At 43.5% G+C, this 26691-nt stretch overlaps 1 protein-coding gene across 1 annotated transcript in view; it reads left to right on the top strand.

Moving 5' to 3' along the window:
* Positions 1-4735: 4735 nt before the first annotated feature.
* Positions 4736-26691, top strand: part of ARRDC4 (arrestin domain containing 4) — a 126711-nt gene continuing 104755 nt past the window's right edge. Inside the window, exon 1 of the mRNA XM_069766279.1 lies at positions 4736-5444. Coding sequence (XP_069622380.1) covers positions 5213-5444 — 232 coding nt within the window. The 5' untranslated portion in view covers positions 4736-5212. The remainder of the gene's footprint in view (positions 5445-26691) is intronic.

Raw genomic sequence — 26691 nt, forward strand, 5'->3', positions numbered from 1 at the left:
CCGCAGACAGGACAGGTACTGCTTCATCAATTCAAAGTGACAGGAGACATTTGTCCAGTATGGTTACTAACTATTTTTCCTCCCCTATCGATGTTCTCCCTCACCCGTCATTCCTATTTGATTACTGGGCATCCAAAATAAACAACTGGCCTGAATTGTCCGAATATGCCTTGCAGGAGCTCGCTTGCCCAGCAGCTAGTGTGCTATCAGAAAGAGTATTCAGTGCTGCTGGTTCAATACTGACCGAAAAAAGGACTCGTCTGGCTACCCAAAATGTTGATGATCTAACCTTCATTAAAATGAACCACTCATGGATTTCTAATTATTTTGCCCCACCTTTCCTGGCTGACACCTAGCTTTCCTTTAAAAAGGTCTTGCTTTTGGACTGGTCTTACTGAGTGTTCCAATTTTGCCATTTGTAGCTGCTGTATGTCCAGCATACGACACATTTACACCTCCCTAAATGGGCTGACTCCCCCTACGGGGCCGTGGTCTCGCCACTTGGCGAAAGCATCTGTGAGAGTGCCTTTTTTTTCTGAAGAGGTGGGTGTGCCCACTTTTGGTTGCCAGCACTGGCACCGGGTCCCTCATAGTACAATGACGTGTCTCTGGCGGTGGTGGCGCGCACCCAACGTCAGACACACCGTTGTAACTTGAGGGGCCTTTGGCCAGTACCGCCGGGCACGAGAGAGTGCCCCCCAACCCCCAAGCTAAAACTGTGCTCTACCACTTGCAAAATTATCTGTCACTGCTCCACCGCTGTTTAGTCTATGCGGTGAAATCCTTCAATGCCTGGCACTGACAATACCAATTTGTTGACATGTATGATGCTACTTAAAATATTCAGTGGCCTCTTCCTACATTTACACCAGTAAATACTTTGCGCCAAATAACAATGTCTGAAAGTCAGCAGAGGAGCCCACCCCTGAGATATTAACATCTATGTATTCTTTTGGAGTACTAACACTCCTTCCAATAGTCCTCCACTGACCACACCGAGCTGCCTGTGTACCCCTGGATGCTATTTAAAAGTGCATAGAGCCACCTTTTTTTATTTTAGGCCTACTAAGTCTGTCTGCAGTCCCTCTTTCGAATAGTCCTCCACTGACCACACCAAAGCTGCCTGTGTACCCCTGGATGCTATTTAAAAGTGCATAGAGCCACCTTTTTTTATTTTAGGCCTACTAAGTCTGTCTGCAGTCCCTCTTTCCAATAGTCCTCCACTGACCACACCAAAGCTGCCTGTGTACCCCTGGATGCTATTTAAAAGTGCATAGAGCCACCTTTTTTATTTTAGGCCTACTAAGTCTGTCTGCGGTCACTCCTTCCAATAGTCCTCCACTGACCACACCAATGCTGCCTGTGTACCCCTGGATGCTATTTAAAAGTGCATAGAGCCATCTTTTTTTATTTTAGGCCTACTAAGTCTGTCTGCGGTCCCTCCTTCCAATAGTCCTCCACTGACCACACCAATGCTGCCTGTGTACCCCTGGATGCTATTTAAAAGTGCATAAAGCCACCTTTTTTATTTTAGGCCTACTAAGTCTGTCTGCGGTCTCTCCTTCCAATAGTCCTCCACTGACCACACCAATGCTGCCTGTGTACCCCTGGATGCTATTTAAAAGTGCATAAAGCCACCTTTTTTATTTTAGGCCTACTAAGTCTGTCTGCGGTCCCTCCTTCCAATAGTCCTCCACTGACCACACCAATGCTGCCTGTGTACCCCTGGATGCTATTTAAAAGTGCAAAGAGCCACCTTTTTTTATTTTAGGCCTACTAATTCTGTCTGCGGTCCCACCTTCCAATAGTCCTCCACTGACCACACCAATGCTGCCTGTGTACCCCTGGATGCTATTTAAAAGTGCATAGAGCCACCTTTTTTATTTTAGGCCTACTAAGTCTGTCTGCGGTCCCTCCTTCCAATAGTCCTCCACTGACCACACCAATGCTGCCTGTGTACCCCTGGATGCTATTTAAAAGTGCATAGAGCCACCTTTTTTTTATTTTAGGCCTACTAAGTCTGTCTGCGGTCCCTCCTTCCAATTGTCCTCCACTGACCACACCAATGCTGACCGTGTACCCATGTAACCTTTTTTAAACCTGCATCGAGCCAACTTTGTGGTGTAAGGCCTACTAGCAGTGTCTGGCTGCGCCACTCAATACAGCTGTCCTCTTAAAAAAAAGGACCTGCAATTATCAGGTTTTCAGCCTATCGGAATTTTAAAACTGCAGTGGGGCTACTAGCTTGGTTGCGGCCTACTAACAGTGTCTGCCGCTCCAAAGTGTTCTCCTGGTTGCCTTTCCTGAGCTTCTATCTTCAGGTTCTTGTTAAATAGTTGTTAAATGAAACAACTGCAGTGGGACTACTAGTTTGGTTGGGGCCTACTAATGGTGTCTGCCGCTCCTTGCTGTTCTCCTCCACTGAACAAAGCAGTGCCGCCTGTTTACTATTGTTACCAATTTTGAACTGCATTTAGACTACTTACTGATTTGGGCCTACTCACTGTGTCAGCCTCTCATTACCGTTGTCCTCCACTGAACAAAGCAATGCCGCCTGGTTAGTCCTGTTGCCAATTTTGAAATGTGTTTAGCCCACTATTATTTGGGCCTATATCTGTGTTTCCTCCTCATCCTGCCCATTGCCCAGCCAGTGCTAGATGACTCTGCTGGTACATTGACCCAGACCACTACATTCCCCTTGCACACTACACAGCCAGATTCTGACCCTGCTGAAAGTGAGGTTCCCCTTCCCGCATACTATACCACCTTACACGGGGACAAAGAGGAAGGTGCAGATGAAAGTGCAGGTTCCTTCATCAGGTGGGGGGGGAATACCCGTTGGCGACGTCACTGGCACAGGGCCCCTCATAGTACGCAAAAGTGCCGCTGCTCCCCCATTGACTTGCATTGGGTTTCGTGTTTCGGTCAATCCCGACCCAGACTTTATGCGATAATCGGCCGATTTCACTCGACTCGACATTTGAGATAGTCGGGTTTCGCAAAACCCGACTCGACCCTAAAAAAGTAAAAGTCGCTCAACCCTAGGAATCATTATTAGGGCTCGTGCAGATGAACCTTGGATCGCACTCGTACCAATGTTATGGGGCCGTGCACGTGTCCGATTTATCCTCAGAGTCTGCCCCAGAACAAAAATTGCAGCATGCCCGAGTTGCATCCAATATTTGGATGAATCTGTGAAAAAAAATCTGACCACACTCGGATGACATCCATGTACAGTCCAATTTCCTCGGACTGACAGAATGGTGAAGATGGAGACTTTTTTTTTCCATCTTATCCTCATTTGAGAGAATCAGATCACACTCTGATCAAATTCTGATCAAAGCGTGATTATCATAATTGGAACAATTTTCTCGAATGAGAGAAAACAGGTTTGGGTGACCCTAGCCTTATAAGGAAGCTCAATGAGGGGTCGTTATTCAAAGGAGTCACAATGAGGGATCAATATTAAAAGGAGGCACAATGAGGGGTCATTAATAAAGGCAAAAAAGTGGATCTTTATTATAAGGAGACACGATGGAGATTATTATCCTAAGGAGGCACCAATGAAAGTTTCATTATTATAAAGCAGTAAAAAAGGGGATCATTACTATGAGGAGGCACAATAAGGGGCTTATCATTATAAGGAGGCATGGGGTATTATTATAATCATCATCATTATTATGAGGTATAGGGGTACATTATTATTTATTACTATTATTATTGTAAGTAGATATCGGGGGCAAAGTAATTATTATTACTGTTATAAGTAAGCACAGGGGGACATTATTATAATGAGACATAAAAGGGCATTTTTATAAGGAGGCACAGGTGACATTATTATAAGGAGGTACAGTTGGCATTATTAGTCACAGGTGACATGGGCCTCAGGGTTGGCAACTTGACATTTTATTTTTCTGGACAGCTTAGTAAAAAAATCAAGGTTCACCAACAGACAATATTTTTATGGACACATTGGAAAACTATAGTAAATCATTATGATATCAGTGATCCATGTCTACAGCCCATAATTCTGATATGAAGACATCAGCTGCATTCACTGCAAACTCTAAACTGATGATAATTACAGTCAAAATAATCTGTATAAGTTTCTTCAGATTCTAATAAAAATCATGAACAACTACAATTTTTTTTCATGGACATGGGAAAAAAGTGCCCTATTTTTTACAGATTGTCCTGGAATTTCTTAACTGGTTGGCTGCTCTGATGGGCCTGTGTGCTTTCATATGCAAGGGCTCAATTTCAAAATGGGTATATATATATATATATATATATATATACACATGACCACACAGCAATCAAAATGATCTATAATTTATTTGTTAGGATGGATTAACAGTCAGATTCCTGTACATTTGAATAGAACTAAAATTATTTTTTTCGGATACTAATAGGCGTTGAGAGCATTTCTTTCTCTTTCCCATATGCTCCTGCGACATAAGAACGTTTAACCTATGCTCTGCAGTCAGCTATTCAGCTCCAGTGTCACATACTCTGCACGCAGTGCTATGAATGAAGCAGTGGGTGGAGGAAGACATCCAACCTATCAATAGGCTGAGAGGAAGGAGTGAGGCAGGGTTGGTGATATCAGGGAAGTGCTCAGACGGATCTCTCCCTACACTCTGAACTCTGCCACCCTCAGGGGCTCAAAATAACAGAGGATAAGTGGGCAGTAGGACGGGAGCATTCATCTCTATCGCGCACCCTTAGGCAATCTTGCAAGCAGCAGCTAATCTCCACACACTACCAGATTTCCCTTGTTTTGAGCTTGACTTTACAACTCATGGTCAGATGACAATTAGTATTCAGCCTACTTCTTTCACTTGTGGTCACAAGTTTTCCCTTATAATTTTCTTGCGTTGTGTGCACTTATAGTTTCGATGACAGACGGCGGTGACTTTTTCCAAGAAACAGACCAGAGCTCATTTTCGAATCCACAAGATCATCTTGTCATTTGCTCAGCAAATTTAACAGTTTTGCAACTAAGGCGTAACTGCGCCAAACTTAGCGCAGACCTATCTGAGGTCTTTTTGCCCCCTTAAACCAACCATTTTTATTACTTTTAGACGAAACATATTCTAAAAAATTTTTTTTGCTATTTTTTGCAAACAGTCCCAGTATCTGTATCCTTGAAGGGCTTGCATGACATCCATACATTCATGTATCATGTTGTAGTTTACCTTTTGCGGTAAGAATGGTCGGGCGAGTTATTATGAACATTGTGCTTGAAAATGAAAGGAAAAATGGCTACGCTGCAGGTGAATCTGTAACTGGACAGGTGATTTTGGAGCTGCTGGAAGATATTCAAGTATTAGGACTTCACCTACTTGCATGTGGAGGAGCATTCACATCCTTTACAGGGAAGAGAGGAGGAGAATCTATTGAATGTCTTAATGAGAAGATTTCCCTATTGGAGACCTCCACAGGTGAGGACAACGGAGAAAAATGCATTATATTGTGCTTGCTCAAAATGTAATTGGGATGAGAACATTATTGAGTAAGCTTTTAGGAGATCATTACTTTGTATGACTATTGCTTATCTAAATCATGCCTTGCTTTAGAATAGTTTGGTGCCATATATTTAAAGCTGATAGGCATTTTCTGTAAGGCTATATCTACACAGCCATTTGTTTTTTAGGTGGCCAAAAACATCTGTATTTCTAATGGGAAATGTTTTTTTTCCTACCATATTGTAAGCCCAAAGTACCATTTTTTAGTATGTTTTGTCGTTCTCTGAGGTCTCTTTTCATGTTTTTGACTACCAGAAGTTTTTTTTTTTTTTTTACTGGGTGTATTTTTTCTATTTGCATCTCCTAGACATATTTTAATTTCAACAATCAAAAAACAGCTGGCTTCAGTATGTCAATTCTTTCAGTGTTTTTATATTGAAATAAATAGGGGGCAATATGGCTCAAAAACACTTGAACTTTACGTAGCGTTTTTCCTGCCAACACACAATTTTTTCAGTAGAAAAATCCGCTGCAAATACTCAACGTGTGCACATAGCCTTAATCTCTTTCTGACCTCGGACGGGATAGTACGTCAGATACCGCTCTGTGATGCAGGGCTCCGGCGGTGAGCCCGCATCAAAGCCGGGACATGTCAGCTGTTTTGAACACAATCACGATTCACCTGCCGCTATTAACTACTGTAGTTAAATGCCACTGTCAAACGCTGACAGCGGCATTTCACCGGCACTTCCGGATGGGCGGCCGGAAATGAGCGCATCGCCGACCCCCGTCACATGATCGGGGGTCAGCGATGCGTCAGAATGGTAACCATAGAGGTCCTTGAGACCTCTAAGGTTACTGATGCCGGCCTGCTGTGAGCGCCCCCCTGTGTTCGGCGCTCATAGCACACCTGCATTTCTGCTGCATAGAAACGATCTGATGATCGCTGCTATGTAGCAGAGCCGATCGAGTGGTGCCAGCTTCTAGCCTCCCAGGCTATTGAAGCATGGCAAAAAGTAAAAAAAAAAAGTAAAAAAAAATTAAAAAAATATAAACATTTTAATCACCCCCCTTTCGCCTCATTCAAAATAAATCAATAAAAAAAATCAAACCTACACATATTTGGTATCGCCGTATTCAGAATCGCCCGATCTATCAATTAAAAAAAGGATTAACCTGATCGCTAAACGGCGTAGCGAGAAAAAAATTAGAAATGCCAGAATTAAGTTTTTTTGGTCACTCCGACAGTGCATTAAAATGCAATAACGGGCGATCAAAAGAATGTAACTGCACCAAAATGCTATCATTAAAAATGCCAGCTCAGCACGCAAAAAATAAACCCTCACCCGACCCCAGATCATGAAAAATGGAGACGCTACGGGTATCGGAAGATGGTGCAATTTTTTTTTTTTATCAAAGTTTGGATTTTTTTTTACCACTTAGATAAAAGAGAACCTAGACATGTTTAGTGTCTTTGAACTCGTAGTGACCTGGAGAATCATAATGGCTGGTCAGTTTTAGCATTTAGTGAATCTAGTAAAAAAGCCAATCAAAAAACAAGTGTGGGATTGCACTTTTTTTGCAATTTCACCGAACTTGGAATTTTTTTCCCGTTTTCTAGTACACGACATGCTAAAACCAATGATGTCGTTCAAAAGTACAACTTGTTTTGCAAAAAATAAGCCCTCACATGGTCATATTGATGGAAAAATAAAAAAAGTTATGGCTCTGGGAAGAAGGGGATCAAAAAATGAATGCGGAAAAGCGGAAAATCCCAAGGTCATGAAGGGGTTAAGATATGTGCCCAGAACCAGGAAATAGCAGCGCTTTGGATGCAGCATATTTTCGAAGCATCTAAAATGCTGTGTTTAATCGCGCACTTAAATCCACATGTGTTTATTGAACAATGCAGATTTACTGCATCCAATACATTATATTGTAGAATTTCTGTTGCGGAAACTAGCATCTACGCAACAAAAATTGCTATGCTTAAGCTCGTAAACCCACACCAAGGGTGAGTTTACGCAGCGTCAAATAGAAGCACAGTGGGCATGGGATTTCTATAAGTCCCATCTACTGTGCTTCTAATGTAGAACACAATGTTTTAAAACGCTGCTATTCTGGTTCGTCAGCATGTACCCTAAGAGAAGTTTTTGATGGGTCCAAGTTCACAAACACATTAAAGGTAACCTGTCACCCCTCAGGGCCTATTAAATTAACCCCTTTACCCCCAAGGGTGGTTTGCACGTTAATGACCGGGCCAATTTTTACAATTCTGACCACTGTCCTTTTGTGAGGTTATAACTCTGGAACGCGTCAACGGATCCCAGTGATTCTGACATTGTTTTCTCGTGACATATTGTACTTCATGACAATGGTAAAATTTCTTTGATATTACCTGCGTTTATTTGTGAAAAAAAATGGAAATATGGCAAAAATTTTGAAAATTTCGCAATTTTCCAACTTTGAATTTTTATGCAATTAAATCACAGAGATATGTCACAAAATACTTAATAAGTAACATTTCCCACATGTCTACTCTACATCAGCACAATTTTGGAACCAAAATTTTTTTTTGTTAGGGAGTTATAAGGGTTAAAAGTTGACCAGCAATTTCTCATTTCTACAACACCATTTTATTTTAGGGACCACATCTCATTTGAAGTCATTTTGAGGGGTCTATATGATAGAAAATACCCAAGTGTGACATCATTCTAAAAACTACACCCCTCAAGGTGCTCAAAACCATATTCAAGAAGTTTATTAACCCTTCTGGTGCTTCACAGGAATTTTTTGAATGTTTAAATAAAAATGAACATTTAACTTTTTTTCACAAAAAATTTAATTCAGCTCCAATTTGTTTAATTTTACCAAGGGTAACAGGAGAAAATAGACCGCAAACTTTGTTGTACAATTTGTCCTGAGCACGACAATACCCCACATGTGGGGGTAAACCACTGTTTGGGCGCATGGCAGAGCTCGGAAGCGAAGGAGCGCCATTTGACTTTTCAATGCAAACTTGACTGGAATTGAGATGGGACGCCATGTTTCGTTTGGAGAGCCCCTGATGTGCCTAATCATTGAAACCCCCCACAAGTGACACCATTTTGGAAAGTAGACCCCTTAAGGAACTTATCTAAATGTGTGGTGAGCACTTTGACCCACCAAGTGCTTCACAGAAGTTTATAATGTAGAACCGTAAAAATAAAAAATCATATTTTTTCACAAAAATTAAATTTCCGCCCCCAATTTTTTATTTTCCCAAGGGTAAGAGAAGAAATTGGACCCAAAAGTTGTTGTACAATTTGTCCTGAGTACGCTGATACCCCATATGTGGGGGTAAACCACTGTTTGGGCGGATGGGAGAGCTCGGAAGGGAAGGAGCGCCGTTTGACTTTTCAATGCAAAATTGACAGGAATTGAGATGGGACGCCATGTTGCGTTTGGAGAGCCACTGATGTGCCTAAACATTGAAACCCCCCACAAGTGACACCATTTTGGAAAGTAGACCCCTTAAGGAACTTATCTAGATGTGTGGTGAGCACTTTGACCCACCAAGTGCTTCACAGAAGTTTATAATGCAGAGCCGTAAAAATAAAACAAAAAATTTTTCCCACAAAAATTATTTTTTTAGCCCCCAGTTTTGTATTTTCCCGAGGGTAACAGGAGAAAGTGGACCCCAACATTTGTTGCCCAATTTGTCTTGAGTGCGATGATACACCATATGTGGGGGGAACCACTGTTTGGGCGCATGGGAGGGCTCGGAAGGGACGGAGTGCCATTTGAATGCAGACTTAGATGGAATGGTCTGCAGGTGTCACATTGCGTTTGCAGAGCCCCTAATGTACCTAAACAGTAGAAACCCCCCACAAGTGACACCATTTTGGAAAGTAGACCCCCTAAGGAACTTATCTACATGTGTGGTGAGCACTTTGACCCACCAAGGGCTTCACAGAAGTTTATAATGGAGAGCCGTAAAAATAAAACAAAAATTTTTTCCCACAAAAATTATTTTTTAGCCCCCAGTTTTGTATTTTCCCAAGGATAACAGGAGAAATTGGACCCCAAAAGTTGTTGTCCTATTTGTCCTGAGTACGCTGATACCACATATGTTGGGGTAAACCCCTGTTTGGGCACACGGGAGAGCTCGGAAGGGAAGGAGCACTGTTTTACTTTTTCAACGCAGAATTGGCTGGAATTGAGATCGGACGCCATGTCGCGTTTGGAGAGCCCCTGATGTGCCTAAACAGTGGAAACCCCCCAATTATAACTGAAACCCTAATCCAAACACACCCCTAACCCTAATCCCAACAGTAACCCTAACCACACCTCTAACCCTGACACACCCCTAACCCTAATCCCAACCCTATTCCCAACTGTAAATGTAATCTAAACCCTAACTGTAACTTTAGCCCCAATCCTAACCGTAACTTTAGCCTCAACCCTAACTGTAGCCTTATCCCTAGCCCCAACCCTAACTTTAGCCCCAACCCAAACTGTAGCCCTAACCCTAGCCCTAACCATAGCCCTAACCCTAACTTTAGTCCCAACCCTAACTGTAGCCTTAACCCTAGCCCTAACCCTAGCCCTAACCCTAGCCCTAACCCTAGCCCTAACCCTAACCCTAGCCCTAACCCTAGCCCTAACCCTAGCCCAAACCCTAGCCCTAGCCCTAACCCTAATGGAAAAATGGAAATAAATACATTTTTTTAATTTTTCCCTAACTAAGGGGGTGATGATGGGGGGTTTGATTTACTTTTATAGCGGGTTTTTTAGCGGATTTTTATGATTGGCAGCCGTCACACACTGAAAGACGCTTTTTATTGCAAAAAATATTTTTTGCGTTACCACATTTTGAGAGCTATAATTTTTCCATATTTTGGTTCACAGAGTCATGTAAGGTCTTGTTTTTTGCGGGACGAGTTGACGTTTTTATTGGTAACATTTTCGGGCATGTTACATTTTTTGATCGCTTTTTATTCCGATTTTTGCGAGGCAGAATGACCAAAAACCAGCTATTCATGAATTTCTTTTGGGGGAGGCGTTTATACCGTTCCGCGTTTGGTAAAATTGATAAAGCAGTTTTATTCTTCCGGTCAGTACGATTACAGCGACACCTCATTTATATCATTTTTTTATGTTTTGCGCTTTTATACGATAAAAACTATTTTATAGAAAAAATAATTTTTTTTGCATCGCTTTATTCTCAGGACTATAACTTTTTTTTTTTTTTGCTGATGATGCTGTATGGCAGCTCGTTTTTTGCGGGAAAAGATGACGCTTTCAGCGGTACCATGGTTATTTATATCTGTCTTTTTGATCGCGTGTTATTCCACTTTTTGTTCGGCGGTATGATAATAAAGCGTTGTTTTTTGCCTCGTTTTTTTTTTCTTTTTTTTTTCTTACGGTGTTTACTGAAGGGGTTAACTAGTGGGCCAGTTGTATAGGTCGGGTCGTTGCGGAAGCGGCGATACTAAATATGTGTACTTTTACTGTTTTTTTTTATTTAGATAAAGAAATGTATTTAGGGGAATAATATATTTTTTTTTTTTTTCATTATTTAGGAATATTTTTTTTTATTTTTTTTTACACATTTTGAAAAATTTTTTTTTACTTTTTTACATTGTCCCAGGGGGGGACATCACAGATCAGTGATCTGACAGTGTGCACAGCACTCTGTCAGATCACTGATCTGACATGCAGCGCTGCAGCCTTCACAGTGCCTGCTCTGAGCAGGTTCTGTGAAGCCACCTCCCTCCCTGCAGGACCCGGATCCGCGGCCATCTTGGATCCGGGGCTGGAGGGAGCAGGGAGGGAGGTGAGACCCTCGCAGCAACGCGATCACATCGCGTTGCTGCGGGGGGCTCAGGGAAGCCCGCAGGGAGCCCCCTCCCTGCGGGAAGCTTCCCTATACCGCCGGCACATCGCGATCATCTGTGATCGCGGTGTGCCAGGGGTTAATGTGCCGGGGGCGGTCCGTGACCGCTCCTGGCACATAGTGCCGGATGTCAGCTGCGATAAACAGCTGACACCCGGCCGCGATCAGCGGCGCTCCCCCCGTGAGCGCCGCCAATCGCGCTGGACGTACTATCCCGTCCATGGTCATGGGGGCCCACCCCACCTTGACGGGATAGTACGTCCCATGTCAGAAAGGGGTTAAAAGAGCCAACTTCAGCAGCACTAAGGCTAAATTCTGTGAAGGTGGCTCTTCTGTTTATTATCCCTAGGGACGCTGAAATAATGGCTTTTATAAATTTCCTGCCATACCTCTATTGAGTCATGGAGGTATGTTTTCTCCACATGACTCAACCACCTCGCAGCTGTCCATCATCCCCCTCTCTACTTCGGGCGCCACCTCCTCTCTTTGTCATGACGTCACCGGCGCCTTCATGTAGCGGAGGCCCCAGATCCCGCCCCGCAGTGTGTTATCATGCATTCACACTGCGGTTCTTGGAATCTGGTGCCTGCGCAGTGGAGCGGGTCACCGTGCTCCATTGAAGATAGTGCCGAAGTCTCACGAGTACCGAATTCACTAAGTGTTATCAAGTTATTACACATCGTTTTCCTGCACACCTATCATTGTACCTAGCGTATGAAAAGCTAGTCTTAATGAATCAGGTCTAAGTATTTCTTTTTGTCAATTGTCAATCTACAGTTTTAAAAAATTGAAAAATATCAGAATTTTTGCCCAGATTCTACATGTGTTATTGGGGGCAGTTTTGCATCTAATTTGCAGTGATGCATCTAATCTGTGAGCTTCTTCTACCCTATAACACACAGATGGTATCAATGTGCTGTCCATATTTTTTTTTATATTCTTAACAGACTCTTTTATCTTGCATTAGCGACTTTGATCCATGACTTATACAGTCATGGCAGAAAGTGTTGGCACCTTTGAAATTGTTCCAGAAAATGAAGTATTTCTCCCAGAAAATTATTCCAATTACCCACGTATTGTTATACACATGTTTATTTCCTTTGTGTGTATTGGAACAACACAACAGAGACATAAAAAAGCTAGGCTGCAGTTCAACAAAATATACATGAGTAAGCCAAAATCCTTAAGGAAAAGAATCTTGTGGACAGATGAAACTAAGATAGATCTTTGTGATAAAGCACATAATTTTCTTGTTTACCGAAAATGGAATGAGGCCTACAAAGGAAAGAACACAGTCCCTACAGTCAAATATGGAGGAGGTTCAAAGATGTTTTGGGTTTGCTTTGCTGCCTCTGGCACTGGATGCTTTGATTATATGCAAGGCATCATGAAATCTAAAGATTACCAAAGGATTTTGGGTTGCAGTGTAGTGCCCAGTGTCAGAAATCTGGGTTTGAATCCTAGGTCATCGGTCTTCCAGCACGACAATAACCCCAAGCATACTTCAAGAATCACCCAGAAATGGATGAAAACAAAGTGCTAGAGACTTCTGAAATGGCCAGCAATGAGTCTGGCTCTAAATCTCATTGAACACCTGTGGAGAGATTTTAATATTGCTGTTGGGAGAAGGCACCTTTCAACTATGAGAGACCTTGAGTAGTTTGCAAGAGTGGTCCAAAATTCCAGTTGAGAGGTGTAAGAAGCTTGTTAATGGTTATAGGAAGCAATTGATTACAGTTATTTTTTCCAAAGGGTGTGCAACCAAATATTAAGTTGAGGGTGTCGACAATTTTGCCTGACCCATTTTTGGGCTTTAGTGTGAAATTATGTCCTATTTACCTTTTTTTTCCTCAGTTTTTTGTTGTTGTTCCAATACACACAAAGGAAATAAACATGTGTATAACAAAACGTATAATTCCAAAAAATTTCTGGGAGCAATAATTAAATTTCTGGAACAATTTAGGACATTTTTTGCAGATTGTGTCCAGAAAAAAAAACACGGACATGTGAACACCCCTAATGAATATAATGGGTACTTGTCCTATCCAATAAAAAGGACTGATAGAACACGTACATGAAACATGGATGTTAATGAGGCCTTAGTTATATTTGTTCCAGTGACAGCTGAGTACCAGTGATAAGCGAACGTGCTCTGATAAGGTGTTGTTTGAACATGCTTGTGTGCTTGGAGTGCTCGAAAAATATGTTCGAGTCCCCGTGGCTGCATGTCTAATGGCTGTTCGACACATGCAGGGATTATCTCTTTGTTTCACTGACCTGGCATGATCTGTGTGGTGTATGGTGCACAGGTGACGTTTCTCTAACACGACTAATCATAAGCAGAGCCTGGGATCATAAAGGAAAATTCGCACAGCTCCTGTCCAATGCCAGAGAACAATGATCTGGACCATGGATCGTTGTTGCACAAAGTGATCCACACATCTGTAATTAAGAGGTTGTCCATTATTACAAAAACATGACTGATATTGACCCTGGGTTGTTTGTAGTGATGAGCGAATACATTCGACACTATTTGTTACTTACACGAATAGTACGCTATTCGGGCTATTCGTTACTCGGCGAGTAATTTGCTCTTCACCTCGGTATATTTGAGTGACCCGCCCAGCATGTTTGGCACTTTATTTGCAGCCAATGAACATGGGCTTGCTGGACAATCACAGTAATGCCGGCGCCATCTTTGGTGAACATTAGTGTGATTGGCTGGCCTTACAGCGTCATAGGGGATATTTAATGCCTGACAGCGCCATCTTGTGCATATTGCAGACAGAAACAGTGTACTGAGAGCGTAGTTTGAGCATAGGGAGAGTGAAAGTAGTGTATAGGGAGAGGATGTGATTCCAAAAAGCACTTTTATGAACTACTGAGGGTGAAGACTAGTTCTTTGTTAGGTGGAAATAGCGTAGGGAGAGATTTAGTGTGAGGAAGAGTGAAGGCAGACACCTGGGTGTTATCATCATTGCAAGTACATGCTGGAGATCTCTGCTAGATTGCATGGTGTTGTATAGTTTAGGAACAGACTGTGGGATCAGGGAAAGATAGGCAGGAGTTCATTCACTATCACTACCATAATATACAAAGCAGCTCTTTTTAGAGCCAAATAATGTTAGGAAGTACCGGCATATACTAAACCAATTTTTTTGAAGCTATATAATAATCCTGCGTACCAGCATTTTTTTTTTAACAGCTAAATACTATTTGGCAGTGCCAGCATATAGTAACTTCCTTTTTAAAAGCTAATTGCTAAATAATTTTCCTCGCTTATTGCTGAAATAGCTAATATTTATGTGCGACTGGCGCAAAACTTGATGAGCTACGGAAGCGTCACTATTTACCAGTAATTTCCCTGAGTCTCCTGTTGGCATGTCTCATAAAGGCGATATAACAAATCAAAAAAGTTATATTGGTTAAATAAATAGTGTATCTTTATCTAGCAGTGGTGCGACTGTCGCAAACCGTGCAGAGATATGCAAACGTCACAATTTACGGTGGCAATAATTTTTCTTAGTCTGCTGTTACCATGTGTCAGAAAGGCGATATAAAAAAACGAATTTTCTATTGGTTAAATAAGTAGCGTATCTTTATCTAGCAGTTGTGCGACTGGTGCAAAGCTTGCTGAAATATGTAACCAAAACTTGTACCTGTAATTTTCATGGGTCTGCTGTTGCCGTGTGTAATAAAGCTAATATCTGAAAACAAAAATCCACACATTGATAGATACAGGGAATTTGTACATAACACCTCTGTGAGGGTACATGTGAAAATTAAGGCCAGGAAATGTTTTTTTCATAACGCATTCAATATGAGAAAGGGTGACGTTAAGGGACGTGGATGTGGTGGTGCTTGCCAAGGCCATGTGACAGATCAGAATGTGACTGTATCTCATTCTAGCTTCCTGTCAAAATTTGGTCAGCACGCTATACCACTGTCGAACCCAGACAAGTGCAAGGAGGTTGTGGGTTGGATGGCAGACAAAGCCTCCAGTGTGTTGACAAGCAGCACCATGAAGTATTCCACACAGTCCAGTAGTAGCCAAAAGGCTGGGAGTCTGAATCCTCAACCTGGCCCTCCTTCCTCACCCCATCAAGAGTCCCAGGAGACATATAACCCCCAACACTGGCCACTCCGAGGAAATGTTTACGTTCCCTTGTAATTATTCAGGCCTCTCAATGTGCACCATAAAAGAGGGTCATGATAGGGTGGAGTGCAGTGATGCCCAAACATTTGAGCACGCATGGTCAGGAGAAGGCCACGCTGGGAAAGGTCAATTCATGTCTGAAGAGGTGGAGGATAATCATGACGCACAGTTGCCATCAGTTCAGCCTAAAATCGCAACTCAGAAGGAGGATCAGATTGATGAATTGGAAGAAGACGTGGTCGATGATGAGGCTTCTGATCCAACCTGGCACAGTGACACATCTTGCAAACACAGCAGTGCAGACATGGTTGGATCTGTAGCACAAAAACAGGCAAGAAGAGATAGTAGTTTGACCAGAGGGAGAACTTTATCATCTGTTCCAGTGAGCCCCCACCAGCTAGATAACAGGCCAAGAGTGCATTGTTCCCCTGCATGGCTGGAGTTTTCTGAAAGACAAAACTGTAATTTGCAGCATCTGCTATACCAAGCTAAGAAGTGGCAAGAAGATGGCTAACCTTAGCACCACCAGCATGCAAAAGCACATGGCAGCCAAGCACCCCAGTAGGTGGGCGGAATGCATGGATACGATATCTGTTTCTGATGGTGAAGCCACTGCCCCTTCGCCTGTGTTATGGCCTTCCCAATCTGCTGTCCTGCCCAAGATGTTACACAGGATCAGAAATATCCACCCTCCCAAACACAGGCCCAAACGCTAAACACCGACATTGCCAGATTGCTAGCCCTGGAAATGTTGCCTTTTGAGCTTGTGGGAACTGAGTCTTTCCATGGCCTCTTGGCGGAGGCAGCCCCATGGTACTCGATTCCCAGCCGCCACTATTTTTTTCCGGTGTGCTGTCCCAGCGTTACACAATATCAGTCGTGTTTTGACCAACGCAGTCACAGGGAAGGTCCACCTAACCACAGAATTGTGGACAAGTTCTTGCAGACAGGGATGCTACATTTCCTTGATGGCACACTGGGTGAAATTGGTGTAGTCTGGGACATCGTCAAAGCCTGGGACATCACACACCTTACCCACACCAAGAACAGCGGGTGCAATTTCCATCAGGGTTTCATTCTCCTCATATTCCAGTTCCTGTCTCTCATCCTCCTCATCCTCAGCGCAAATAACATCCCTATCACTCCTCAGCTGGGAAATCTTCAGGACTGCCTTGGTGAAGCGGCAGCACACTCTGCTGTAGCTCATCTGTTTAGGTGATAAAGCTCAAAATGCAGCTGAGCTATTGAAAGGGATAACAGAAGAGACCGATCAGTGGCTCTCAAACCAGGTCTGGTTTTGTGGGATAATGGGCATAACTTGGTGGTGGCTTTAAAACCTGGCAAGCTGGTACACGTTCTATGCATGGCCCACATGTTGAACTTGGTTGTACAGCAGTATTTAAAAACATGCCCTGACTTGCCAGACCTACTTGCCAAGGTATGCCATGTCGGTGGACATTTCCAAAAGTCGTCTCTGGCTTTCGCCAGTCTAGCTTTGCTGTAGCAACGCTTTAATTTGCATTATCAGCGATTGATTTGTGACCTGCCCACACGCTGGAATTCGACCTTTCATATTTTGGCAAGGATTAGTGAGTAGAGATGAGCGAATATGTTCGGCTCCCTCCTTATTCGGACCCAACTAACAGGCTTTCCATGCATGTGTTGTGAAATTCACCCAGTCGTGATACTCGCAGCTGCGGCGGCAGACAGCTGATCAGCAGGAGTGATCCAGGTATCGGGGTTCCCTCTGCAGCTTATTCAGTAAGTGCTATAGCTTGCCGAATAAGGAGGAAGCTGAACATATTCTCTCATCTCAATTAGTGAGCAGCTGAGGGCAGTGTCTGAATTCCAGCTTCTCAATGCCCGTCAGAGTAACACTCAGCCGAGTGGGTGTGGATTGCTGACATATGTGAGGTTCTTCAATACTTTTAGTACTGCACCAAGATGATGCATGCTTATGGCTCTATTATCAGTGTAACCATCCCACTGCTCTGTCCATTAAAACGATCGCTGCAGAATCTCAAAGAGGAAGCTTTGAATGTGGACAGGTGGCTGTGGAGCAAGATTTTACAGTGGCTGATATCACACAGCCCAGCCTCACACAATATTCTCAGGCCACACTGGGTGATGATGAGGAACAGAAGGAGGAGGAACAGGAGTTTTTGGTCTGCGCTACAGAGGAGATTCCCAATCCCAGCTTTATGCCTATCCAGCATGGATGGCTGAAGAGGACGAGGAGGTGGTGTGTTGTGAGGAAAACAGTATGGTTAGTGTTCTTCCTGCCACACATGGCACAGTTCATGTCCAGTTTCTTTTCCCAAAACCCTTGCGTGAAACACAATTTGTCCAACATGAAATACTGGCTGTGCACCTTTCTTGACCCATGGTATAAGAATAAAGTTTGTTCTCTCATGTCGGAGGCAGACATGACATTTTCATTGCATGCATGCCAGAGGGCCATTGTGGAAGAATTGCTGAAATGATTACCCTCAGACAACGCTGTTGGCTGAGGTACCAGATCACCCACAAGGATTACAGGGGAGGGCCATGCACACCAGGTGCAACTGAGGGGGGAGGGAATGTCCACCAACTGGGCCATTTTCACATCAGCAAAGGCTATCTGTGGGTGTAACTATGACGAGAAGGGAGAAAGTTGACCAAGATGGTGAAAGACTACTTAAAGGGACTCTGTCACCTGAATTTGGCGGGACTGGTTTTGGGTCATATGGGCGGAGTTTTCGGGTGTTTGATTCACCCTTTCCTTACCCGCTGGCTGCATGCTGGCTGCAATATTGGATTGAAGTTCATTCTCTGTCCTCCATAGTACACGCCTGCGCAAGGCAAGATTGCTTTGCGCAGGCATGTACTATGGAGGACAGAGAATGAACTTCAATCCAATATTGCAGCCAGCATGCAGCCAGTGGGTAAGGAAAGGGTGAATCAAACACCCAAAAACTCCGCCCATATGACCCAAAACCAGTCCCGCCAAATTCAGGTGACAGGTTCCCTTTAAGTTACTATACCAGCATCGTTCCTAATTCTTCAGTGCCCTTTAACTATTGGTTGTTCAAGCTGCACACTTGGCCGGTGCAATCATAATGGACAGAAGCACATGCCTGTCAACAGAAAATGCTGACAGGCATTGAACAAGGGCTAGATTTCCTTCGACATTATAAGCCCTGCAGAGGACAGCAACATAACCTAAATGCAGCTCAAATGTTTTTGTTTTTTTTGGAAGTTGTCTTAACGTCAATGCCTTACTGGTGGGCAAAATGAACTGTGGAGCTCATAAAACTCAGGTTTCACAGCACCTGCTGGCCCTCTGAAAATATGAAGCGATTTCCACAAAATGACATGGAGGTGAACGTGGTGGTGTTGGTCGGCAAAGCCCAAAATTCAAATGGGCATGTTTTAGTTGACATTGTAAAGTGATGAGGAATATGTGTTCCACTATCTAGCTAACAATTTGGAACGAGGGAGCGTCTTCCCGAATATAGGAGTGGGAGCCCTCACAAATGTTAAAAGAAAAACTAAATCCAAAACGCTCTATGTGAACGTATGCTAAAGTGGAGGTATAATTTTTATTTTTTTTTATTTTGCGTTATATAAATGTAATTATGAAGGAAATATATTTCTTAACATTTTTCCCTTTAAAAAAAAAAAATTAGGTTTGGTAGGTCTTTTTATAAATCCGTAAATCCGGCGCAATAGTCTGACATTATTCCCAGATACCATATGTGAGTCAGAAAGGCATGCGGGCATCTTCTCCATACTGTTCCCATTTAGTTTTAGCTCTTTCCCATCCATTTCAGCTTTTTTCCCAGGCCCCAAGCCCTTTTTGTTGGTTCCAGCAGAAAAATATTCGAGTTTCCCATTGGCTTGCATTGGATTCGTTGTGCGGTACGAATACACGGATATTAGAAATTATTTTTTACCGGTTTTCACGAATCTGAATATTTCACTATTCGCTCATCACTAGTTGTTTGTAATATTGCAGTTTAGCTCTATTCATTCCAATGTTGTTGAGTTGCTATACGAGACACAACCCATTGTCAAGGGCGATGGTGTTTCTGAAGGAAAACATCCTTGTATTTCTAATTCTGGGTAACCGCTTTTAAACAGTGGGGTATGAAAACCCAGCACCGTTGCCGATCAGCTGAGGGAATGGGCGTCAAGACCATGTCCCCATCAATTTATTACACAGTCACGACGTTATTTATGCCACTGTGCATGGGCAAACAATGAAGGGCCTGTGTCCCTCCTATAGATGCCAGTGATTGTTGCAAATATTTACTAAAGTCGATGTGTGACTGTGTTTGCATGGCATGTAATCACTGCTGGAATGTAAGCAGATACCTGCGAGCGACCTCTGGAACAGCAGTGACCGGGAGTTGTGGTATTAAACAGTATTTCTCTTCTAATTTTTGGAAGCTTATTTTTTTGCTCTTCTTTAAGTTTAAAGTGTATTTGTCATGTAAGATAATGCTATTAACCTGCAGATTAACCCCATATCTCAGGCTAATCTGCAGGTTAATAGCGTGGTGACACCGTCCGTCGCCAGCACTTAGACCCCCGCTGCCATGATGAAATGAACTTTATCCCCCCCCCCAGCAGCGTTTGGCTTCCGGTCATAGGTGTGGCGCTAACGTGGATTCAGTCAGCGCTTTGTATATAGAGAATGGCAGCTGTAACCGCACCCCAGCACTGACAGTTTGCTCAGCATTAGAGCCGGCTGTAAGTCAGCGCCAGGATGGCAGTTACATCCGCCGTTCTTCACACGGAGACGTGCCAGCACCACCCGCATGACTGAACCCCGAACGCTGCCAGGGGAAATAAAGTTAATTTCCTCGCAGCAGAGGGGCTCTCCCTGTCGGCATCGCACAATGTCAGAATGTTTTTAAGGTGGAGATTAACCCCATATCTGCAGGTTAATAGCATTACTGCACATGACAGGTTCCTTTTTGAGACCTAATAAGCCACTTTATGATCAAGGCAGAATTAGTTATTGGGTGACTAAGGGCTAATATAACCATATATTGAAAGTGTTATCGTAAAAGCTTTATTAGTATACGTGCGTGACATTGAGCACGGAAGTCCCCGAATGGGTTATCTCATTGTATCTCAGTAACCATAAACAATCTGCATGGTAAAGATTTGTGTTGAGGAAAATTCCATACTTTGCATACTTGGTGATGTTTGTGATTCATTATGATAGATGGACTCCTCATGTGACATACTTTTGTAAGTAGGGCCCTTATTTGTCTTTAAAATTAATTTGTTAAATTAGTCAAGGTATATTACTCACAAGATAGGCTCTTCATTTATGGCTCATGTCAGAGCATAGAAGATGACCCCTGCTCAAGAACAGTGTATGGGCCCTTTGTAGTCCAATAACGGAGCAGAATGCACCCCATTATATGTCTGTGAGAAAAGGTGCGTGCAACTTTTGGGGACCTGTGCAGCTGCACATATGACACTAATTGTGTGTCCGCCGTTCTCACAGAGTGAAAAAATATATACGAGACCCCATAGCAGATGTTAAGTTGGATCGCACTTGATCTCAACCAAATTTAACATCAAGTTTAAGACAAAAATTAATATGGCCTCTGTTCTACGTAGACACAAAGTTCTACGTACTCTGTTTTTTTCAGAGGTCAAAAGTGTGTGTGTGGTGGGATTGGCCTCCTCCTGCCAGGTATGCACCTGCATACTATTTTATTTGCTTTATAGGAGAATTCAGTAGACTGTGCTTTACTTTACAGAGAGCTACCATAAAAACAATGTATATCTTGGGGGTATCCTTATTTTTTTTTAATGGTCTTTGTCATAGAGGAAAATTTAAAATCCATAAGACATCTCCAGGGAGATTTCTATCTTCCGTTGAACATATAGGGAAGAGAGAAAACTAATTATAACTGGTAAAAAGTTGACACTCCAGCCTTCTTTGAAGTGGGACTAATTATAGCTAGGGAGAGAGAAACTGATTAAAACAGGATAAATATAGAGATTATGCTTCAACCTCTTTTGAAGCTGAGACCCCCTGCCATGAACAGGTGATTAAAACAGGATATCTGCTGGGGAGAAAGACAGTAAGCAGGAGATCTTTTTATGCAGAGGCTGAGAAGAGAAGGGGCTTCCTGTGTGCCAAGGAAGAAGCATCCTTGGTTCAAAGGAATTTTCTGAGCATGTTCTAGACTTTTTGTCTTCATTGTCCAGATATGAAAAATTGGGGGTTTGCATTGACTGGATATTTATGGGAGATAGATTTTTAGCATCGTAGCCAAGGTACAAACAGAACGCATTCACTCATATCACTGTAAGGGCGCTAGAACTCATCCAACGTAATAACAGCTCAATAACTGATGCTATCCAGGTCATGTTTGGAACCTGTGTAAAGGAAAAACTGTGATTAGAAATCTGACAACAATATCTACCGCATGTAACCTCCAGGGGTGAAGAGATCCTGTAAGTTGGGAATTTCATAAAATTTTAACAGACCCAGCACATTCCACAATCACATAAGCTCACCAAGGGGAGGTATGTGGGCATAACCTTGAACAAATAAAAATCAGTATTTGGGTTTGGCTCATCTGTCATTCTACAAGACCCAGTTCGTTGTAAGGGTGTCCCATTTTCCTAATCCGAGTGCATCCCTCCACCAAGCTTTGAGCCATTTCCGTGACACGTCTAGTAATTTTCTTTCATTATTTCTTTTTATTTTATGTAATAGTTTTTATCTTATCTTTTTGTTCACATTTTGTATCATCTTTGTATATTTGTATAAACACTGTCAATCTTTCTGGATTAAATTTATAAAATGCAATACCTTTGTTTCTCTTGCTCTGTAAACCGCACCCCTGAAGTCATATGCTACCTGTAATGGGTGTCCAATCAGCCTGTATAAACAATTGGCAGTGGCAGCAAGTAGTTCTTTTTGTTATCGTGGAGTTGGCAGTGATGGGGGTATATACACATTATCCATGCATTGAAGCATTCCTCAGCTGGTGCCTGAGCTGAGCTGTAAATAAATATTTTTTTTAAAAAAGGTGTCAGCTCCCCTGTACTTTTATTAACCTGGCAGGCAAAACTCATACCTGGTTGCTGCAACCCTCAGCTGTCAGCGTTGGCAAGGCTGGCTATCAAGAATATAGGGGTCCCCACGCAGTTTTTTTAAATTATTATTTAAATAAATAATTTTAAAAAATGTAGTGGAGTTCCTTCCCCCCCCTCTTTTGACAACCAGCCAAGTTAATGCAGACTGCATGCCTCTTAATGAATCAGCCAGTGCCTTCGTGTGCATCCTGTCAAGGATCCATCTCCAAATATAGATGGAAAATGCATCTTTAATACATACAGTGGGGCAAAAAAGTATTTAGTCAGTCGGCAATAGTGCAAGTTCCACCACTTAAAAAGATGAGAGGCGTCTGTAATTTACATCATAGGTAGACCTCAACTATGGGAGACAAACTGAGAAAAAAAAATCCAGAAAATCACATTGTCTGTTTTTTTATCATTTTATTTGCATATTATGGTGGAAAATAAGTATTTGGTCAGAAACAAACAATAGCAATTGGTTCCCCTACAAAAATATCTATATATTTGGCGGGAACACAGAAAATCATATACCGTATTTTTCGGACTATAAGATGCACCGGACCATAAGACGCACCTATGTTTTAGAGGAGGAAATAAAAAAATGATGCAAAAAATGTGGTCAGTTCTGTACTTAATAATATCCCCTATCCTGGTATGTATGGTCCCTTCATCCCCATCCTGGTACGCATGTGTTATGATAGGCAATTCAGTATCACAATGGACATAGCGGTCAGAGCACATACAGTGATCTGACAATAACCCAAAATAATAGAACGAGCTCTGAGACGTGGGAACTCTGCAGACCGCAATCCCTAATCCTCTCCAAACAACACTAGAGGCAGCCGTGGATTGCGCCTAACTCTGCCTATGCAACTCGGCACAGCCTGAGAAACTAACTAGCCTGAAGATAGAAAATAAGCCTACCTTGCCTCAGAGAAATACCCCAAAGGAAAAGGCAGCCCCCCACATATAATGACTGTGAGTTAAGATGAAAAGACAAACGTAGGGATGAAATAGATTCAGCAAAGTGAGGCCCGACTTTCTTAACAGAGCGAGGATAGGAAAGATAACTTTGCGGTCTACACAAAACCCTAAAGAAAACCACGCAAAGGGGGCAAAAAGACCCTCCGTACTGAACTAACGGCACGGAGGTACACCCTTTGCGTCCCAGAGCTTCCAGCAAAACAATTAGACAAGCTGGACAGAAAAAATAGCAAACAAATAGCAAAGAAGAACTTAGCTATGCAGAGCAGCAGGCCACAGGAATGATCCAGGGAAAAACAAGTCCAACACTGGAACATTGACAGGAAGCCAGGATCAAAGCATTAGGTGGAGTTAAGTAGAGAAGCACCTAACGACCTCACCAGATCACCTGAGGGAGGAAACTCAGAAGCCGCAGTACCACTTTCCTCCACAAACGGAAGCTCCCAGAGAGAATCAGCCGAAGTACCACTTGTGACCACAGGAGGGAGCTCTGCCACAGAATTCACAACACGCATGGCCCCCTCATCCCTGCCCTGGTATGCATGGCCACCTCATTCTTATTCTGGTATGCATGGCCCCCTCATCCCTATCCTGGTATGCATGGCCCCCTCATCCCTATCCTGGTATGCATGGCCCCCTCATCCCTATCCTGGTATGCATGGCCCCCTCATCACTATCCTGGTATGCATGGCCCCCTCATCCCTATTCTGGTATGCATGGACCCCTCATCCCTCTCCTGGTATGCATGGCCCATCATCCCTATCCTGTTATGCATGGCCTTCTTATCCCTATCCTGATAGGCATGGCCCCATCATCTCTATCCTGGTAGGCATGGTTTCCCTCACCCCTATCCTGGTTCCCCATCTCCGTCCTGGTATGCATGGCCCCATTCTTATTCTGATATTCTGATTTGATTGCTCCCCCTCCCCATCCTGGTATGCATGGCCACCTCATCCCTATCTTGGTATGCAGGGACCCCATCTCGATCCTGGTATGCATGGTCCTATCTAGAGTTGAGCGACCTTGACCTTTTTAGAGACGAGCCGGGTTTCGCGAAACCCAACTATCTCAAAAGTCGAGTCGAGTGGAATCGGCCGATTATCGCGAAAAGTCGGGGATCGACCGAAACACGAAACCCAATGCAAGTCAATGGGGGAGCATAGTCGGCAGTGAGTAGAGGCCAGGAAAACACGTACAGAGCCCATTGTATTGGCAAAAACTTCCATTCTTGCTACTGAAGCTTGTCAATCGTAATTTAGCTTATAATAATTGTAAGGCATTTGAAATTGGGGGTCATTTGGCTAAAGTTGTGGGGGGTAGGGCTGGTTCAAGCAATTAGTGGGCCAAGGACATCTGGACCATGTCACGGCAGTGGAGCAGGGAGAGGTAAGTATTTCAACTTTGCAAGTGCTGTAATCCTGAGCAAGCAGGGGGGGCCCACTCGTTGGCATTGGCACTGGCACAGGGCCCCTCAAAGTACAGCGGTGTGTTTGCACGGCGGGGGCGCCTCCCACCGGCAGCAACACTTTTGCGTACTATGAGAGGCCCTGTGCCAGTGACATCACCAACGAGTATTCCTCCCCCCACCTGATGAAGGAACCTGCACCTTCATCTGCACATTCCTCTTTGTCCCCGTGTAATGTGGTATGGTATGCGGGAAGGGGGACCTGACTTTCAGCAGGGTCACAATCTTGCAGTGTAGCGTGCACGGGGAATGTTGCGTTATGGGTCAATGTACCAGCAGACTCATCTATCACTGGCTGGGCAATGGGCAGGATGAGGAGGAAACACAGATATAGGCCCAAAACATAAAGTGGGATAAATGCAGTTCAAAATTGTTAACAGGACTAACCAGGGGGCATTGTTTTGTTCAGTGGAGGACAACTGGAATGAGAGGCTGACACAGAGAGTAGGCCCAAATCTGTAAGTAGTCTAAATGCAGTTCAAAATTGGCAAGAGTAGTAAACAGGCGGCACAGCTTTGTTCACTGTAGGAGAACAGCAAGGAGCGGCAGACACAGATAGAAGGCCCCAACCCAACTAGTAGGCCTAATGCAGTGTAGTTTTCAACAACCACTAAACGAGAGTCGGAAGACCGAAGCAATGGAGAGGAAACCTGGGGAACACCTTGGAGTGGAACACACCGTCTCTACACCCCATACCCAATGTGCAGGCCTAATGCAGTGTAGTTTTCAACAACTACTAAACGAGAGTCGGAAGACCGAAGCAATGTAGACGAAACCTGGGGAACACCTTGGAGTGGAACACACCGTCTCCACACCCCATACCCAATTTGTAGGCCTAATGCAGTGTAGTTTTCAACAACTACTAAACGAGAGTCGGAAGACCGAAGCAATGGAGAGGAAACCTGGGGAACACCTTGGAGTGGAACACACCGTCTCTACACCCCATACCAAATGTGCAGGCCTAATGCAGTGTAGTTTTCAACAACTACTAAACGAGAGTCGGAAGACTGAAGCAATGGAGAGGAAACCTGGGGAACACCTTGGAGTGGAACACACCGTCTCTACACCCCATACCAAATGTGCAGGCCTAATGCAGTGTAGTTTTCAACAACTACTAAACGAGAGTCGGAAGACCGAAGCAATGGAAAGGAAACCTGGGGAACACCTTGGAGTGGAAAACACCGTCTCTACACCCCATACCCAATTTGTCGGACTAATGCAGTGTAGTTTTCTACAACTACTAAACGAGAGTCGGAAGACCGAAGCAATGTAGACGAAACCTGGGGAACACCTTGGAGTGGAACACATCGTCTCTACACCCCATACCCAATTTGTAGGCCTAATGCAGTGTAGTTTTCTACAACTACTAAACGAGAGTCGGAAGACCGAAGCAATGTAGACGAAACCTGGGGAACACCTCGGAGTGGAACACACCGTCTCTACACCCCATACCCAATTTGTAGGCCTAATTGCAGTGTAGTTTTCTACAACTACTAAATGAGAGTCGGAAGACCGAAGCAATGTAGACGAAACCTGGGGAACACCTTGGAGTGGAACACACCGTCTCTACACCCCATACCCAATTTATAGGCCTAATGCAGTGTAGTTTTCTACAACTACTAAACGAGAGTCGGAAGACCGAAGC

The sequence above is a fragment of the Ranitomeya imitator genome, chromosome 4 (assembly GCF_032444005.1).
Source record: "Ranitomeya imitator isolate aRanImi1 chromosome 4, aRanImi1.pri, whole genome shotgun sequence".
NCBI lineage: Eukaryota > Metazoa > Chordata > Amphibia > Anura > Dendrobatidae > Ranitomeya > Ranitomeya imitator.